This window comes from Camelus bactrianus, chromosome 12, assembly GCF_048773025.1.
Source record: "Camelus bactrianus isolate YW-2024 breed Bactrian camel chromosome 12, ASM4877302v1, whole genome shotgun sequence".
Classification (NCBI taxonomy): domain Eukaryota; kingdom Metazoa; phylum Chordata; class Mammalia; order Artiodactyla; family Camelidae; genus Camelus; species Camelus bactrianus.
In genome coordinates, this window is record NC_133550.1 from 33,916,749 (window position 1) to 33,935,442 (window position 18,694).

An 18,694-nucleotide genomic window follows, 5' to 3' on the forward strand; every position below is an offset into this window, starting at 1 on the left:
ATTCTAGTCCATTATCAGTCACTGAGAAAGGAATCTCAATTTATATCAATCTTATAAGAGTCTGAGTATCACTCATTTCTCCTAATACCCACAAGCATGGTTTGAGCATGAAAGGCAATGCAGACCATCCCTCTCCATTCATTTATTCAACAAGCATCTATTTGAGCACTAATGATAGGCACTGGGGATACAGCAATGAACAAATCACAATTTCTCTGTCCATTCAGTAGCATATCATACAATGTATACCAAAAAAAATGTATTCATTCAGCTCTTACCCTTTGCAGACCTGCGGTGGGTGTTGGGGCTACAGCAGTGGACAGGATCTCATGGATCTAACATTCCAATGGGGGTGGGGAAAGAAGACAAAGTACAAGTCAACCAATAAATAAACAGAACCAAGTCAAATCTTGTTAAACATTTTGAAACAAACAATAGAATGACAGACGTCAGGGTGGTGGCTATCTTAGATGTGGTAGACTCCCCAAGGAGAAAGCTTCCCAAGGAGGAGGTTCTGAAGACCTTACAGCTTAGCAGGGGTCTGCTATTCTGAACCAATTCCCTTTAGCAAATCAACTTTCCTTATGGTCTATTCTCCCAGACCTGAAACTAACTTATGCTGGGTTGTTAATGGCTGATAATGCACTGTTCGTTAGTAAATTATTTACATTTCCAAAGGACTCGTTCATGTACTTTAATCAATAGAAGTGATAAACAGAAGGAATTTCAGAATACAATACCCTTAGTTCCTTAGGAAGTTAATAGACATTCCTGGAAAACAAGGATCCAGTGGTCTATTAAATATGAGGAGAGTGGGCTTCAGTACCATCAAATAGATTTCTTCACTAGAACGTCTCACAAACTTGAATAGACTGATGTATTTTCAGAGATTCCAAAATGGGATAACACATAGAGCTGTTTCTTACACTTCTGGCATGCAACCTCTTGAGGAACACTTTGAATGCTGAATTAAGGAGATATCTTGGATCCTTTGGTGTCTTTGACATGGGATTTGGCATTTGAGATTTGATTTCAAATCACAAGCAGCCAGCCCGGATGTTTGTGAAAGGTATAATAAAAACAAGACCAGCTTCTCTGCAAGCCTGGGCCTGTACTTCTCTAGGTTCCTCAGATTGTGGAACCTTTTGAGAATCTTTTGAGTGTCTGAATTTCCTCTTTCCAGGAAAATCCACAAATACACATAATTACACACCATGCAGAGGATTCCCAGGCCTCTTACCAAAACTCATCTATGGACTGGAGGATTTCTAAGGACCTGTCCGGTGCTAAAGTTTTAATAGGTTTCTGCTCTCAGATCATGTTGACCTCTTGGTTCGTGTTTTTTATTAGCTTACAGTTTTCTTGGGACCAGACCAAGTGTTCCACCTCTTCCCAAGCTCCTTCAGCCTTAGTGGAGTGCTTAGTACACAAAGGATGCTCATAAGTATTTGTGTGCCTGTGGCTGCCTCCCCAGAGGGTCCTGTGGTAGCTGAAGCCTGAGAAACAGCCAGGGAGGGTGGGGAGACCCCTGAGCACAGAAGTACCAGCCAACCCTAGGGATACCCAATTGGCTTCCCAATTAGTGAATGAGGTCATTCTCCCTCTGATGTTTTCCAGAAATAGATCTCTGAAAAAGGCGTGCGCTGAAATGACCTAGCGAGGCAACGGGAAGGAAGTGACTAGAAAGGGAATCATTAAAAACCCAACTTCTTCTTTAAAGGGAAATGGAAACAGGGACCTGGAGGAAGGTTATAATTGCCAAGCCAGCAGTGGCCCCTGCTTTCCTCCCCCTGCTCCCAATATGGATTTCCTGCCTGCGGGGCACCATTTGATTTAAAGCTATGGGAGCCTCACAGACACTCTCATGAGAAAGGCTCGGAAAAGAAATAGAGCAGCGTTTGCCCTCTTCCTGCCACTTGTGCATGGAAGCAGTTCCATTAATTAACCCTGTTTCCTCAGCAGGTCTGATCCCGACACTTGCTTGAGAAATTTTGGTGCTTATGTGAAGCCTGGCTGACAAATAACAAATCATGATTTATTATTTTTCTTCTTGCAGAATTGAATGTCCTCTGGTTTATATAACAGCCTTGGTTCTATAGGCAATCAGTGGTGTATTTTCCTTTCACTCTCCTTTGCCATGACTTTTGAATGACCCAGGAAAGGATGTTTTGATGATGTGGTCCTGAGGTCCTAAAAACCCACCCCACCTGTTTGGCTTCTCTGCATTAGCCTGGGAGGTTATAAAGGCTGAGGGCATAGAAGAGGTAGGTGTAGGTCCTCGGGAAGTCTGTCTTCTTGAACTAAGTTTTACAATTGAGCAGATTGGCTTGAATATCCACCTGACAATTTTGAAAGCCTAAAAATAAATTGAACCTGGTACTTAGAAAAGGCAGCTTTCAATATCTGAGGACATACCTGTGTTTCTAGCTTTCCATTTGGCCAGGGAATTTGTCAAGGCTCTAATTTCCCTCCCTGCAACCTGGCTTGTTGTCTTCAGGTGCTAGCTGGAAGTCACAATGGCACAGACCATGCAAATAAAAAAGGCAGGGAAGGGAAAAAGGTCAACATGTGTTTTTCGTTTCAGTGTAGTTTCTTACTTTGGAAGGTTATGATTTTTTTTTTTTCCTTTTTGCAATAAAACTGGTTCTGCTACTAGACTAACATATGGTTACCTTTATTAGGCAATTATCAAAAGAGATAGGAAGTCTTTCTGGAGTTTTAAAAGTGTAAGGGGTTTTTCTCAGGATGCCAGCTCTCACTGGCCCTTTGCTCCTCGCCATTGCTCTACCACTTAATCACATATTATACAGATATGCTGGATGTCTGTGTCACCCAGAGCCATACGCATCACCTGAGAACTTGTTGGAAATGCAAATTCTCAGGCACCACCTCAGACCTACTGATACAGAAACTCTGGGAGGCAGACCACAATGTTTTCAGCAGCCCTCTGGGTGATACTGATATAGGTTCACGTTTGAGAAGCATGGATATGTATCATTGTGCAATCACCCACCCCTTGGCCTATTAGTCATCTTAGGCACTGGCTGCTTCAGGAGCCCCCACAGGTTTACGAACCTAAAGTTCATCTTTTCATGGGGGTTAGGAAGCAGATATGTAGATGGAGAAGTTTTACCCTTTGAAATCAAAGGAACTTCCAGATTCATAAGTCACTTAAACTCTCAGTTTTCTCATCTATAAAATGGGAGTAATTTCATCTGCCTCATAAGGTTGTTGAAATGGCTGAAGGACAGAATGTGTGTGAAAGTGATTTGTGAACTGCCAGGCACTGTGTGCAGTTAGCTCTGGAATTAGCTGTGTGGAGCAGTAACACCAATATGCAGTGTGAGCTGCAGGCTCCTGATAGGGAAGGGAGAGGGGGCCAGGAATGTCTCCTTTGTCCTCATCTGTCTTCTGAACCCTGAGTCCAGGCACATAGTAGCCATTCACTGACTCTTGGCTGAATTATGGTAACTAACATTTGGTAAGTGTTCACCCGTGCAGTCATCACAAGTACCCTGTGAGGTGGATACTGTGCACATCCCCCTTTTGGATGAGTGCTGAGAGGTTAATAACTTACCCACAGCCACAAAATTAGAAGTGGAGCCAGCGTCTGAACTCAGGTTCTCACCGCTTCACTGCACAGCCTCACAATTAATTCATTAATGGTGTTGCTTAGGGTAGTGACCTGAGGTGACACTTCGGGAGTGCCTGTTCTACGCCACTCACTATTCCAAGCTCTCCACATGCCGTAACTCACTACAGCCCCATAGAGGGAACTATGAGTCAGGTAACCATTGCTATCATCATCCCCCTTTAACAAGAAAGAGAACAGAAACACAGAGACAGGTCCTGATTTGGGGTTTCTTCTTTCCAGTGTAAAAGTCTCATCATGTGATGAGACTTTGTGCCTCTCTGTGTCTGGTTGGTGCACTTGACATCATCCACTAGTCAGTGAGCATTTATGAAGTGCCCAGTACTGTGATTCTAGACACAGAAATATGAGACCTGGTTTCTGCCCGTAAAAAACTGCTTCAAATCAAGTTGGGGAAGTGGGCCAGTCTTCATAAAACAGAAAATAAAGGCTAATATTTAGTTAAGTGCTAGTCTGTGACGCACAAAGTAAACTTTTTGCACCTTCAGAGAGGTTAGTGGGAATGAAGTCCTCAGACAAGAATTCTCACAGGTGCCTGAAGGAAACATTGTCTAAATCACTGTAGGTGCTCAATGAACATTTGTGACTGAATGATTATAAGCAGGAGAGGATTAACGTGGTGGAAGGAGGGCAGATGTGCAGAGCCTCTGCTGTTTAGAACACAAACTCCCCCACTCCCTACGGGGCGAGGGGTGGTGCTATCTTGGCAGAGATGTTCCTTGAGTTCCCCCTCTCCCCACTCTGGAGAAGAAACCTCATAGGTACTTGATGATTCTGAAAGTTGAGAACCAAGGTTTCTTGTCATCAATTTCATTTTTTCCTGGTTTTTCTCCTACTTAGCAAACTTCTGGGTGCCAAGCCCAATTCTTGGTTACATCCCATGTTTCCTTCAGAGGAAACTGCCCTAGTAATTGAAAACAGAAATTGGTTCTTTTATTCTAATTCACGGGATGCAGGTAAGATTCATTTGTGCTCTACCTTGGCTCTCTCTTTTCTAATCCTGGGAGAAAATTCTGGATATAATTCTCTGCTTTGGTCCTTATGAAAAATTGTGGGTTTTCATCAAAATAGGATTGTCTGATAATATTATTTGACTCAATAATTCCATTCCTGGGAATTTATTCTTACAAATGATCTAGAAGGAGTAGAAAGTCATGTGCACAAAGACATTGCTGCATTAGTTGAAATAATGATAAAACTGGAAATAACCTAAAAGTCTAATAACAGGAGAATGGTTAAAAAACAAATGGTGGCAAACCTACTCAGTAAAATATTCTTTAGCTTTAAAATTATAGTTATGAAGATTATGTAGCAATACGGAAAATACTTACAATATAATTTTAAGTTAAAAAAAAACACAAAAATCCTACCTTAAATTGAGGCTGTGACCGTAACTATGACAAAAGGATACATGCATCTGGATGAGAACTAGAAAAAAATTGAAAAATGATGATAACATGATTTGTTGGGTCAGCAAGGTGATGTGTAAAATTTATTTCAATTTCTGCTAAAGTTGTTATAATTTTGTGCAATTCAAGGGGATTGGAAACAAGATGTTCTGGCTGCATGAACGAACTGACTGCCCCTTTTGAAACTGGAAAGGCTCACAGTGTACTGGGTGAGATGTGAACATCCAATACCCAGCCATGTCTTAAATTGTAGGATTGCCCAGACTTTCCCCTCAAGAGCAAACCCATGCATAGCATTCCTTCTGGCACTCTCTGGAATACCTAGGCTAAAACTCTGAATGTGCTCAAACCCTAGGGTTGGTGGGCTGATTTAGATGACCTCACCCATATCCTTTGTGGATATTAGCATTATGTGCCTTTGAGAATCCCAGTAATGGAATCAACTTCAGAGTTTTCCTCACCTGGGAATTCTCCCACTTTGAAGGTGCCCCTGTTGTGGTGAACAGGCCCAGCAACTTACTAGCTGTATGATTGGGGTCATGTTACCTGACCTGCTTAAACCTCAGTTTCCTCATATGCAAAATGGATATGTAACAATGCCTACTCCTTGCAGTTGCTGTAGGATGTAAATAAGACATGAAAAGTAATATCTACTCTAGTAGCTTAATAGAAAGTGCTCAGCAAAGGGAAGCTATTGGTAGTATGTTATTGCAAAGGTGCTCATTGTTCTAAATGCTGAATAAAGAAGTTTGAACATAAAATGAACAGAAGAATGAAATGCCCCCTTTCAATCTCAGGAGAAACTTGGTTTAATGGAAAAGTTTCAAAGTTTGTTTGATTATACCTTTAGGTATCATTATAACTGCTGCTTTCTCACTAGCTAATCAATATCCTCTAGGTTTGAGTCTTTTCAAGTGTTCTTGCCGCATGGAGGTGCTGTCCGCACTGCTGAATTTAAGTCAATGTTAGGGAGCTTAACGAAGCATCAAACTGAGTAGTGTAGTCTGTAGGTTAACTCTGATACTTAAAGAAATGCATAATTTTAGGTCAGATAGAAGGCTAGGAGAAAGAGCCGCTGTTGGTGATGCCACAGATGGCTTAGCCAGGTGGGGGAGATAAGAAGGCTGGGACACCCAGAGTCACAGCCAAGGACAAGAGAGGAATTTGGTTTGAAAGGAGAAAGTGGAGACATCAGTAGCCTGGAAGGAGAAGTCCCGGGTGATTTGTGGCCTGTTGAGTACCAGGAAAAAAGATGTGGCAAAAGAAGGCACAGATGTTCTGAAGAATGCATGGGATTTATAGGTGGTTCATAGTCCGACTGCGGGAAATGCCTGCTGAGGGCACATCTCAGAGGAAGGTGGGAGCACTGGTTCAATGAGAAGATATGGGAACCTAGGATTTCACAAGTGGCCTTTACCAAACTATCATCCTGAACCAGAAGCAAAGGAGGAGGAAGGGGAGGATGAAAAGTTGCTTGAGGAGAAAAATAAATGATCAAGTCTTTAGAAGTAGATTAAAATATTTCTAAACCCATAGCCCCCATTTTCCTATCATTCTTTTCTGTAAAAGTCATTGTCAATGACTTGAACTCACAGTTCAGAAATGAGGAGGTGTGTAGCTCTCTCCACAATCTCCTATCAAACCCCTACTTCTCAGAGTCAAAAAGCTTCACTTCTCCTTCCATCCCTGTTATACAGAAGCAGCTACAAGACCTTGACAGTCATTTCTTCTCATCAACCTAAAGGTTTATGTATACAGTTTTAATACAAATATGCATCTAATTGACCTAGGGGGGATTATGGAGATCATAACCATCGAGAGGTCAATGGATTTGATACTCTCCTTTCTCACAGGTGTGAGAGGCTAGATGTGGGGTTATAAGGAGTAGGTACTTGCTAGAATGCTGGAAAGAGAGAATGGAGGCTGCCCTGTTAAACAGCTATGCATCAGAAGAGGGCATTTAGCCCCTGAACTTGGGCCCTCACCTCCTACTAGAGTTAACACAGAGCTAATTATGCCTAAATATTAGCATCTGCAGTGCCTTCATGCGGGCTTCCCAGCCCGGAGCCAAAGAGAGCAGACAGAAGGCAAGTGCTGAGGGGAAGAAAATGTCCCACAAGCAGTTATCCTGGCCCAGTGTCCCTGCACAGAGGAGCCTCCGCAGCTGGAGGACACATCAGGCCTCGCATCGCTTGCTTCTAATGAGGCCAACTAATTCTGCAACCACGGACAGGTTTTGTGATAAATTGGAAAATGACTTCTGGGGCAACTGTCTCCAGTTCTCAGAAATAAAATTCACAGAAGTGAGTGAGTGGCTAAAAGGCCAAGAGGCCGTTGCCTCAGAGTGGGGTCCCAGAGCAGAGCGATGTCATTCACATGTACAAGTATGTGAGAAAAAAATAAAAATGAAAACAAGTTTGATTTCTCCAGCCAACATCACAAGCTGAAAATATTTTTTTCTTTGCTGAATTTAGTAAAATAAATAAGAGAATCAAGAGATTTTTCTTGATTAATAATAATATTCGCTAAAAAGCATTTAATGAGGTTTGGAGATGTAGGCATGATATCAGTCCCAAACGAAATAAAGATGAGAACAGGATTTAGCTTGGAGATGAGCTGCAACCTAGCCACACCTCTCTCTCTCCTTATTCAAACTTCACTTGTTCAATTCAGAAACATAGTGTTTTGGGGGTGGGGAGGGAGGTTGGGAGGAATGGGGTGGCTAAAACTAATGGGGCTCACTGATTGCCAGATTACTAAGAAACTTCTTCAGTTGACCTTGAATTTGCTATCATGTCCAAAGATATATGAAATTCTAAAATACAATAATTTGAGGAAAATCCTTAAAGTCTCTTAGTCATATTTAAGCAACCAAATATCAAGGAGAAAGGGAGAAAATTATAGTAGCAAAATTCTATAGAAAGAAAAAGAAATAAAGGTTGGTTGGATGAGTCCAGATTTTAGCTGAAAGTTCCTGAAAAAATGTCATCACTCTCTAAATGAACCACTCATTTAGCTCAGTCTGTATACCTGCTTGATATTTTGATGAATCATACTACCACTTGCTTGAGAATTCCTAATACAGATTTTTAAATTTTAATAACCTTAACATTAGTTTATTTTACAAAAAAAAGGTGGCATTTGAAAAACCAAGTATATAACAGTCCTTTTCTAATTTTGTCCTCTGGACAGATGTTGTGTACCAATGGCAGAGATGACCTATCTAGAAGCCCATTCACATTATCGGAGATGGGATAACATATAGTTGTAGCTGGAATTTTCCAGGGAAACCATACATCTGTCCCCCAGGAAGGAACTGAACATCATACGGAGGATTCATATACCACTGAAAGACTACCAGGAAGCCAGTGAAATAAAATGTAGCTCACATCAAATGCTAGGAAGTTCAGCATTCTGGTCAACAATATTAACAAACCTCCTAAGGCCTGTCATTTATCGTCTGAAGATGCAGCTTTATGAAAAGTAATGGTAAAAGACCATGCCCAGGGATTTCTAGAAAGATTCTTCTCATACTCATTTCTAAGTGCGCACACAAGTGAGGGCCATTCCCCTTCCTCATTCCTCAAAGCCTTTAGGGATCCTGGTTTTCAAAATGAAGTTGGGTTCTTTCTAGTATTTCAACAGCTCTAGCAAGTGACTCTTACTTTTCTTATCCTCCTCATTCACACCTGTAACCCACCTTGCTCTGACTTCTGCAATCCCCATAGATGGCCTTGCCCCCTCCCCTTACTCAAACCTACCTTCATATTGAACATTTTCCCTATTTTTCCTCCATCAAATTCAGTGCTGATCCCTGCTTTTCTTAAATTCAACCTTAAATATATCAATCTTGTTTTCAGGCTAAAATTAAGCCTGACAAAGAGGAAACTCCTGGTTCTCTCATCAAACTTCACTATATGTTTCTCTATTATTAGGGAGAAGCACTGATATGCCCTATATACATTGCTGATTAAAAAGTGGGCCCATAGCCATCTAGATAATTCTTTGAGTCATATCGCTAGAAAAAGAGTGCTTGATGTTATCTAGTACTTTGTCTACGTGAGAAAACTGAATCTCAGAGAGTTTGGGTGACTTGTGAGTTTGCACAAAGGATCTGGGGCTGGAATCCAATGTTGTTTTCAATACACCATATTGCCTTCTTTTTATTTCCTCTCTGCATATGGCACTGTGCTAGGTGCTATAGAAACACTCCCCAGGACTTCTCAATTCAAGAACAACACTGTTGACACATGGCATGAAAGGGACATCACACACAACCCAACTGGCACTGAAGTGCACACTCTGCAGTTATTTATATCATATAACGCCCTAACCACCTTCTCCCTTCCTCCCTTCCTTCCTTTCCCTCCCTCCCTGCCTCCATGCCTCCCTTCTTCCCTCCCTCCCTCCCTCTTTCTCTCCCTGTGTTCAATCTGTCACTGACTCTGGCTGCTGCTTCCCTGCAGTAATGCCAAGGGCTGTCTCTGCTGCTGTGGAGGCTGCCTTCCAACAACTCACTCCCTGATGCAGGCCCGGATGCCTCTCCTTACAGGGCCTCTACCTCCTGACACTCTCCCTTCAGACACGCCAGACGGCCCTGGCAGCCGTCACCCCTTCACCTGCCATCCTGACCGTGTCACACCCACCCCTGGGAAAATCTCCAGATGTACCCTGGGCAAAACACAGAGACCTGAGTGAGGAGACTGACAGGGAGCAGGGCCCCTGAGAACACAGGGCAGGTGCCAAGTTGCAAAGAAAAATGACAGACTTTAGAGTGAAACTAAAAATAAAGAGAATGTGTTTTAATACCCCTTTAGCTGATTCATCTTTCTGTGGCACCAGAAGGAGGGGTGTTACCCTCTATTCATGAGTGCCCTATGTGTTGCCTACAAGGCCTCTCTTCCCACATCTGAAAGAGCAAATTGACAATAACAGTGTTAAGTATAGGAGATAATGCTGGTGGCATGGCTACAATCTCCAGGTTGGAGCCAGACTCACCTTACAATTTCCATCACAGTCTTCCTCAAAAAATGAGATAACTCAGGTCCATATATGCGCTTCCTCAACATCCCTTCTTATTCTTTCTCCTGTTGTCTGTTTTCATCTCATTCAGGCGTAGGTCCAAGATTGAGGACCAATTAAGAAGGCATGGTGACATTGTATACTTGGTGGCTCCTTTTTTCCAAAGCATGATTGTCAGGAGAGGGAGACAGTTTTTGGTCTTTCCAGAGAGGGAACTAAACTCTAATTCTTAGCCTACCATGAACTCTGCATAATCTGAGCCTTTGCCCTAAAGTTCGTCAGTGAGTTAAAGGAATGCCAATGGCTGCCAATAGTAGGAGACGAGAATCTATAGAGGAAGAACAGAAAAGAAAGAGGAGAGAAATAAATATGCTGGTTGAAAGTGATTGGGAAACCACTTCTGACCAGGTATTTTGCCCACACCCAACCCATGCCTTGCAGCATTATTTTGAAATAAGTGAATAGATACTAGCACTGAAAAACCAATTATTTTAGCCAGTGGATTATTTGGGAGAAATCAAAAGTAACAAGAGTTCAAGATAAGTCCATATACCTTTGCTTGTTTGACTTGATTTAGAGGGTTCCTTCTCACAGAGTGTCTATTCCAGATCAAAACTACTCATGCATTGGTGGTATAGTGGTGAGTGTAGCTGTCTTCCAGATTAAAACTATTCAGGACAGTCTATACAACATAAAGTTTGAATATCCTTTCAAAGGAACATTCATTTCCGTTAATGGAGAATAGTCCTCCTTTATCTAGAAAGGCCATCTTTTCAACCAAACTTTGGAAGGATGTATTTTTAAGAGGAAGAGAGGTGGAGGATACCTGCCCAGCTAGCCTTGATGGCCAACTCAATTCCATAATAATAATAATAATTATAAGAGTTAACATTTATTTAGAGCTTATTGCGTACTAGACATTGTGCAAAACACTTTATATACATTCTCATTTAATCGTCACAACTGTCTTGGGAGATACTCTTTTTGTATCCATTTTACATAAGAGGATCTGAGTCTTAGAAGACTTGGTGCCTTGCCCAAGGTGAACAGTGAATAAGTGGCAGAATCCAGATTTGACTCCAAAATCTGTGCTTTTAGCCACTCCCCATATTGCCTTTTTTGTTGGTATGACAGATGTCACAGGCAGATCATACTCAAATACTGTTGTATGCTCTAAATAATTGAAACTATATAACAAGAAAATGGTAGCTAACTTATATAGCAGGCCTAAGTGAAATAATTCAAACGTAAAAATGACCTCCTGGCATTTGATTATCTTTTACCTTAGACGTTGATAAACCAAACCGTTCCCTTAGGACAACATTTCCGTCCAGCAAAGCATTTCTCTTGCCAAAGTATAATTTTGTTGGCTACATCTATCTCCTCCAAGCCCTGGAATCAAACCTAAGCTAGTAAATTGTGCTGACCTGGCAAGATGCTCATCCTCCAGGGCATTGTATCAGGCTAAAGTAATACATCACATTGCTTCCCACTCTGTCGGCCCATTTCTCCAAAGAGTCCTAAAACGGTAATGTTTCTTCTCTGAATCTCTAGTTTTCTTGCCCGTAGGCCTTGCACTTTAGCTCCCTGGCCTTGGAGACAGAGGAATACTGAATAGCACTAGTTTCACACCTGCCCTTTAGTTGAGGCTTCCAAAAGAAAGGCGGGTTTGAAGAAAGGGGCAGCCCCACAGAGCTCTGCTTCGTTTCTTTCAGACTCAGAGATACAAAAACATTGACTTGGTTGGGTAATGGGAAGACTTTGGTCTTTTGGGTTATGAGGATTTAATAGCTGAGAAACAGTTGCTGAGCAGTGGGGGTGGTGGCAGGTCAAATAGGGCCACAATTCCTAGAAAAGATGACCTCGTCCAATTGAGAAGTAGTGGGACCAGTAAACACTGGCAATTAAAAATTAACACAGGCCAAAGTGAAATCAATGCCTAAATTTGATAGGCTTTCAAGAAAAGTTTATGACATGCAGTTCATAGAATAGAGGATATTTTCTCAGTGTTCACTTTTACAGATGCCAAAGGCCAGTCCTACTTGGACAGATCCTCCTGCAGAGAAACAGAAATGTGCAGAGTCCACTAGCAACATACAAGGCAGGCAGTAGGTATATATTTTAGAAAAATTTCTTCAAAAACAATCCTAGTTTCAAAATGTTTTGACCACAGCTTTGATATTGATGATCAGTCAATTAATTACCCGCTAAGTGTGTGAGTATGTGTGTATACGTACATAACCTTGTTATTCTAAATATATAATGATGTGGTCTATAGCAGTGAAAACATCTTTCCATATCTTTACTAAGCACATGGCTACATATATCTCAATATTTGTTTTAATTCAAGTGTGATTTCCACAGATTTTTTTAAAGATGAAATATTGATTCATCAAAAGGTTTTAAGTTAAATGCAAATCCTATGAATTCAGGAAATATCAACCATTCAATATATTACATTTTTGGTCTAGGTAATAGTCCTATAACAATTTTCCTTATATCAAAAATTCATGAAAGGAGTCCTGTTTCCATATAAAGCCACAAAATGTGTAGGAAAGACTGAGAAGTGATTCTCACTTTTCCACACTTGAAAGTGGCAATTAAAATGCTAAAATGGAGACAAATTTAAGACTACTCACATTTTACCCAATTTTCCTACCAGCATCCCATGCAAAATTATGTCAACTGAATGAATTTTTATTAGATAAGGTAGTCCATGGAGCATTGTTGCCTAAGAAACTAATCATTCCGAGTTATTCTAAACTGTCAACATGTCTGGAGGTTTTGGATAAATAGTTGGTGGAGGAAACCTAACTGTCTGGCTTCTATAGAGATTAACCGTAATATCTGATTGTGTGATCAATCCTTAGATAACCAAAGTTAAATGCAAATTCATTTCTGTTAGTTAATAATACATTTGTGCTTTCTACCAGACACATAATTGTGAATTTTCTAGAAATAGCCCTGGAAATACAACTTGAACTGCCTTACTTCTTTTTTTCCTGCTTTGAAAACATGATCAACTTTAGAAACTCCTCTTGTTGGCAATTTCTAGAGAATAGTTTTTTATTCCTCAGAACCAAAAGAGCAACAAGTGTATGTCTTCAGAACTAGATATTTCCCTATTTGGAAAATGTTTGCATTTTTCATTATTTAAATAATGATTCTTTAAATTAATATCTCCTCTTTTCAACAACAGAGTTAATTATAGGAAAGCTTTCTCAAGAAGCAAGAGGAGAGGTTTCAAAGGAAATTAGAGTTGAGTACAGTGTCCTAACTGGATTCCCAAAACCCTGTAAGAAACACAGCTTATGTAGCACCAATAATAGTACTATTTTTACCAGTGATGAATGACCAGAACTCTTTGCTCTAGAAGCAGTGATCCCAGTTAAATATCAGCATTACACCTCCTTCAGAGATGGAGGGAAGCGGGTTGCTTGCATCCATGACAAAATGTGAGACTCAGCTAATTGATGTGGTTTTGATGATGCCACAATTCTGCCCAAAACCCTTGTAACTAGCAAGTTCACCCAGAAGATTATTGAATTACTCCACTGACCATGCATTATTTAAAGGGAAGTGCTATTATTATAGAAGCCAGCTGTTTAATCATTGGAATTCTGTCTGCTGGCTAACTTTCAAGATACAGCAGTGCACTGTGACTGCACTTTATGTCTACTTATAGAGGACTCAAAGCCTAGGTTAGGTGGTAGCCAACTTGTCTGCTAAGCAATCTTTGGTCTGCATGCCCTGGAGCAAACCTACCAAAAAATAAATATATAAGTTTCCAATATCAAGACTTTGGCAGCAAGGAAAATTCTGTAAAACTCTATACATGCTTGTTCACTCTAACAATTGAGTGAATATATGAACACTTCCTAAAGCTGGTATGACAGAACTCTGGGACTGTAGTTAGTTTTAGAAAGGACTATATTCCAATCACCTGTCTTTTGTTACAGTATCAAATAAAGAAAAATGTTTTGAGTATCTTGGGGAACTCAAACGATAAACAGAAAACAAATTTTCACCTTCTAAGTTAAAAAATATTTGAACTTCTTTCTTGAAGACAATGTAAGTGGCTTCCAACCATACTGAATATTTGGTTGGTCTAGATGAGTTTTCTCCTTCATTTCTTCACTTACTGTAGAATCTTTGGAATAGAAAGGATCATAGCAATCAGATACTGTGTTCCATACAGGAATATGTTCCTAGGATCTCTGACAGGTGTTCATACAGTCTTTAGTTAACTGCTTCTAGCAATGGGAAGTTCATTATCTTTAAAAGAAGTCATTCCCATTTTCAACGCCTTTGAGTTCAAATTGTTAGAAATTTGAAATACAAGAAATTATTTTCTTGTATTAATCCAATATTTATTTCCTGTTCACCCACCAATTCTGATTCTGCCTACTGGAGCAGAATTACCTGGTGCCTAATAAGCAGTTTTTAAAGGCAAGAGTGGAACAATTCATTCCATCTCATTTAAAAATTACTCATAATGGTAATAGCTATAATTTAGAGGTCATTAAAAAAATCCCTATTTTTCTCAACATTTATACCAGAGCAAATTATTATACTGTTTTTCTAGTAAACCACATTGTATCAGGCTTATAGTTTTAGCCCATAGCAACAAATGTCTTTGTTTTGGTTCTGCAAAAAGAAGTTATATGAGGCATTTGAAAATAGAGGGCAAAACTTTGACCCTCAACTGTTGCCTCTTAATTGGAGAGAAATGATTTTTTTTGTTAAACATCTTGATGCAGAACCAGAAATCAAGTCTATAGGACACTTCAAAGGATGAATTAAACTTTAAAAGGCAAGGTAAACACTTGTTATATTCATATATTCTCAGTGAAGTACAATTAGTCCAGACAAAGAAAAACATCTCTCTAGGACTGTGGTAGCTAGAAATAACTAGTAGTTACATTTATGGCAAAATCCAAGTCTGTAACATTTCAACAACATTTAAAAAATAGATATAGACATAAGGTAAACTTGCTTTATAGAACATTACAGAAAAGTCCTAAATTTCTCTGTTCCTAAATTCATTGATCTATGGGCTAAAAAAGCACAGCTATTTTATAGACTGAGCCATGTCAAACTCTGAGCTCATCTAAGAGGTGACAAACCAGATGCCTGGTGGGTGCTGTTATTTTCTTTGCTGTGCTGATGATTACTTTCTATCTCACAAGAGGAAATAGATCTGTAGTGAGTTCCATGGTTTTTGATAGTCATCAGGAAGGGAATATGCAATACTTAACAACATTTAATGCTATTCTGAGAGGAAAGTTCATGTCTTCCTCCAATAGCAGGCGAGGAGCTCCAGAACCTATAGGGTCTCAGACGCAAGATTCCCTTACAGATGCTTAAAATGAAAGTGCTAAATAGGTCCTGGAATCACAAAACCTGTCCTTCTCCATCTTCAACCCATAAGGATGAATTTTGAAATTAGTCTTCTAACTTAGCCACATTTGATGGTTTCTGGAATAACTCCTGTCACCTTACCTCCAAACATCAAATTACTATTACATATTCAACAAATGAATCTCAATTATGTCCTACTAAAAAATTTACCATTTCAGCAAAGAGCGATCATTGCCTGCGGTAGATGATAGGGACAGTGACCTTACAGTAGGCTAAGCCACTTTCCCCTCTCTCTCCACCCCAAGAGAAAACAGAAGTGTATCAGCTACTCCCCACTGGTGGACCCCTTCAGCCTCTTGAAAAAGCCACTTAACAAAAAGTATGTAGAAGTCCTTTGTGGATTACAAAGAACCATGTAAACCCATTTGTGTCTTTAATTTACAGTTCCAGGAAAGGATTATATAAACAAAAAAAACAAAACATATTGTTTACATTGCCCAAGGGACCAGATGAGTCCTGGCTTGCCAGGGCCTGGCTGGCAAGCAGAAGCAGAGAGTCTTCTGCACCAGTCGAGCCTCCAACATCAAGTGAAAGCACCACTGAGGCTTCATCTGGGGCCAGCTGCCCAGTCCCTCTCAAACTCCTCAGCCATGAGGAGCCCATAGGGTTTGCCCTGAGCGAAAGCAGCAGCCCCCATCCAAAGAGACCACAACTGAATCCTCACTAAGTTATTACCCGCAGCTGCCCTAAGAAAGGCAATAAACCTGCCTTACAGGGAGGAAGCATCCCCAGGTTCTTGTGCCAAGCATCAGGAAAACATTTGGATTCTTAGAGGATGCCATGAACGGCTGGCCCCTTGAGCAGCAAGGCAGCCAAACTAGTTTGGTAGCAGGCCATGACTGTGGGTCCAATCTCCCCCAGCTAGGGAGTTCAAAATACATATGGGGATTTTGACTTTCAAAACTCCATCCTGAAGTATAGTGTCATTATTAGGCAAACATCGGACTTTCAATTTAAAATATAATATGTCTTCTATGTCAGGAATAAGATTGAATATACATCACATTGATTAATTGGATCCATCTGGGCCAATGGTTCACAGATTCTCTTCCATGAAGCCTGGACATTAGTGGAGAAGACAGTCCCTCCACCTCACAAGGGAGGTCAGAGAGACAGAGAAAGCTGAGATCCAGTCCCCTGCCCTTGCATGAGACAGAGCAGTTTCACTTTTGTCTGCTTTATATATTGGTATATAAGCAAGATTTGGTTTACAAAAGTTCTACTATGACAAAAAGCTTACAAATAATTCAGGTACATTTTAAGTTCCATTTAAACTTGCTTTGCCCTCTTTTTAAATCTAGAGCCAGGAAAAGTGTGTCCAAATCTAAACAAAATAAAATAAAACTAAAACCTACTTGCCAAGTAAAGATGTCTAATTGATTTGCAAACATCACAAAGAAATGTGATTCATGGTTTTCCCTCTGAGCTATCAGAATCAAATGAAAGATAGACATTTAGTTCATTTCATCTCAGTCTAGTGGCTATTCTATAAGGAAACAGAATTGTTTTGGTCCCCTTAGGGTGATGAGAGAAGGAGCCCTATTACATTGGTATTGTCATCAGTTCCAAGTTCCAAAGCTTCTGGATGCAGTCAGTAGTGACACTATTTCTTCACAGACCATGTAAGATTCTGGAAAGGGGTTCTCAGAGAAAGGACGTACAGTGTGTCAGGTGATATGCTAAGTACTTTTCATACAGTATGTCTTATAATCCTCAAGCAATCCTTACAAGGAAGATATTATCAACCCCACTCTACAAATGGATAAACTGAGGCCCAGGAAGCTTAAGTGCCTTGTCCAGAGTCGTACTTCAGGTTTCCTGGGCCCTACGAGGCACTTGGGTTTTGCTGGAAGTAGATCTGAGTTTGAATCCGAGCTCTACCACTTACTGCATGGATGACCTTGAGTAAGTCATTCCCATATCTGAGCCTTGGTTGCCATATCAGTTAAATGAGGAGTCCTTCCCAGACTTAAAACCTCCTTGATGCTCAGTCTCACGTTATAATGGAAGAAGTTAAGCCAAGGAGCAAACATTAGAGCCATCCTGTATGCAAAAACCATGCAGATTTGCTAAAAGATTAAGAAAATGTAAAACATGATCTTCTTTTAATTAATAGTCCCAGCAGCCTCCCAATTAAGCCAATATGTAAGGAAAGGCGAGGACTGGGCATAGATAAGATCCTTGACTACAGATGATGAATGAGTTATTGCCAGTGAATGTGGCACAGACTCCAGGAGACATCCAGAAGGATCCAGAAGGATCTGGGGGGTCAGCAGTTGAAGGAGCTTCAAGAAGAGGCTGACTTACAAATGTGTGGGTTGACAAGGTACGGGGAGAGGAGAGTCTTCAAGGGCCGGGTGGAACTGTGAGGACAGCATATTCTACTCTAAAGCCAAGACCCTCTGCTTTGAACAGACAAGCCCACGGGGTATGGCTCCAGCAGTCGGAGGGCGCCTCAGACAGGCATCGTGGACGAGTGCTGCTTCCGGAGCTGTGATCTGAGGAGGCTGGAGATGTACTGCGCACCCCTCAAGCCTGCCAAGTCAGCCCGCTCCGTCCGTGCCCAACGCCACACCGACATGCCCAAGGCTCAGAAGGTAAGCCAGCTCAGGTGGGGCCAGCCGTCCTCGAGAGACCTGTATCTTAATTGTGTGGGTTGGCCAAGCGGTAATTATGTCCCATAGGATCCTGGCTCCCAGGTTAGGAAATCTCCATTCTCACCCGAGAGTCCATCCCTTTGGTCACTCCACATTGTAAATTATTCCCTCTGCTGCTCTGGATGAGCTGATCACCAGAAGATGGTCAAGAGTGACTAAATGTGGGTTTTGGTATTGGACAAAACTGAAGTCCTAGCTTCACCAATCACCAGATGCGAACCGTTGGCCAAATAATGTAACCTTCCAAGCCTTAGTTCCCTCAGTAAAGTTGAGATAATGGTAATATCTACCTCTTCAGGTCATTGTATGAATTTGGTCAGTTAATGCACATGCAATGCTTTTCATGTCCCTGTACAAAGTAACTGTTGGACAAATGTTAACATCTGTCATAGTTATATGAACAAAGTATGTGACCTTTCAAGTCCTGGTATTCTACAAAGGTACAAAGAGAAAAAAAACACTCTAAAACGGGAACTGTTTGAAATTCACATTCAGTGGCAAATATAATTAAAGAAGAAAAACATTAAAAATAG

At 40.8% G+C, this 18,694-nt stretch overlaps 1 protein-coding gene across 4 annotated transcripts in view; it reads left to right on the forward strand.

The window, feature by feature from the left end:
• The window catches only part of IGF1 (insulin like growth factor 1), a 76,654-nt gene that overhangs the window by 34,049 nt on the left and 23,911 nt on the right, over window positions 1–18,694 (forward strand). For all 4 annotated transcript variants that reach the window (XM_010962804.3, XM_010962805.3, XM_010962803.3 and 1 more), the window contains exon 3: window positions 17,920–18,101. In XM_010962804.3, coding sequence (XP_010961106.1) covers window positions 17,920–18,101 — 182 coding nt within the window. The remainder of the gene's footprint in view (window positions 1–17,919; window positions 18,102–18,694) is intronic.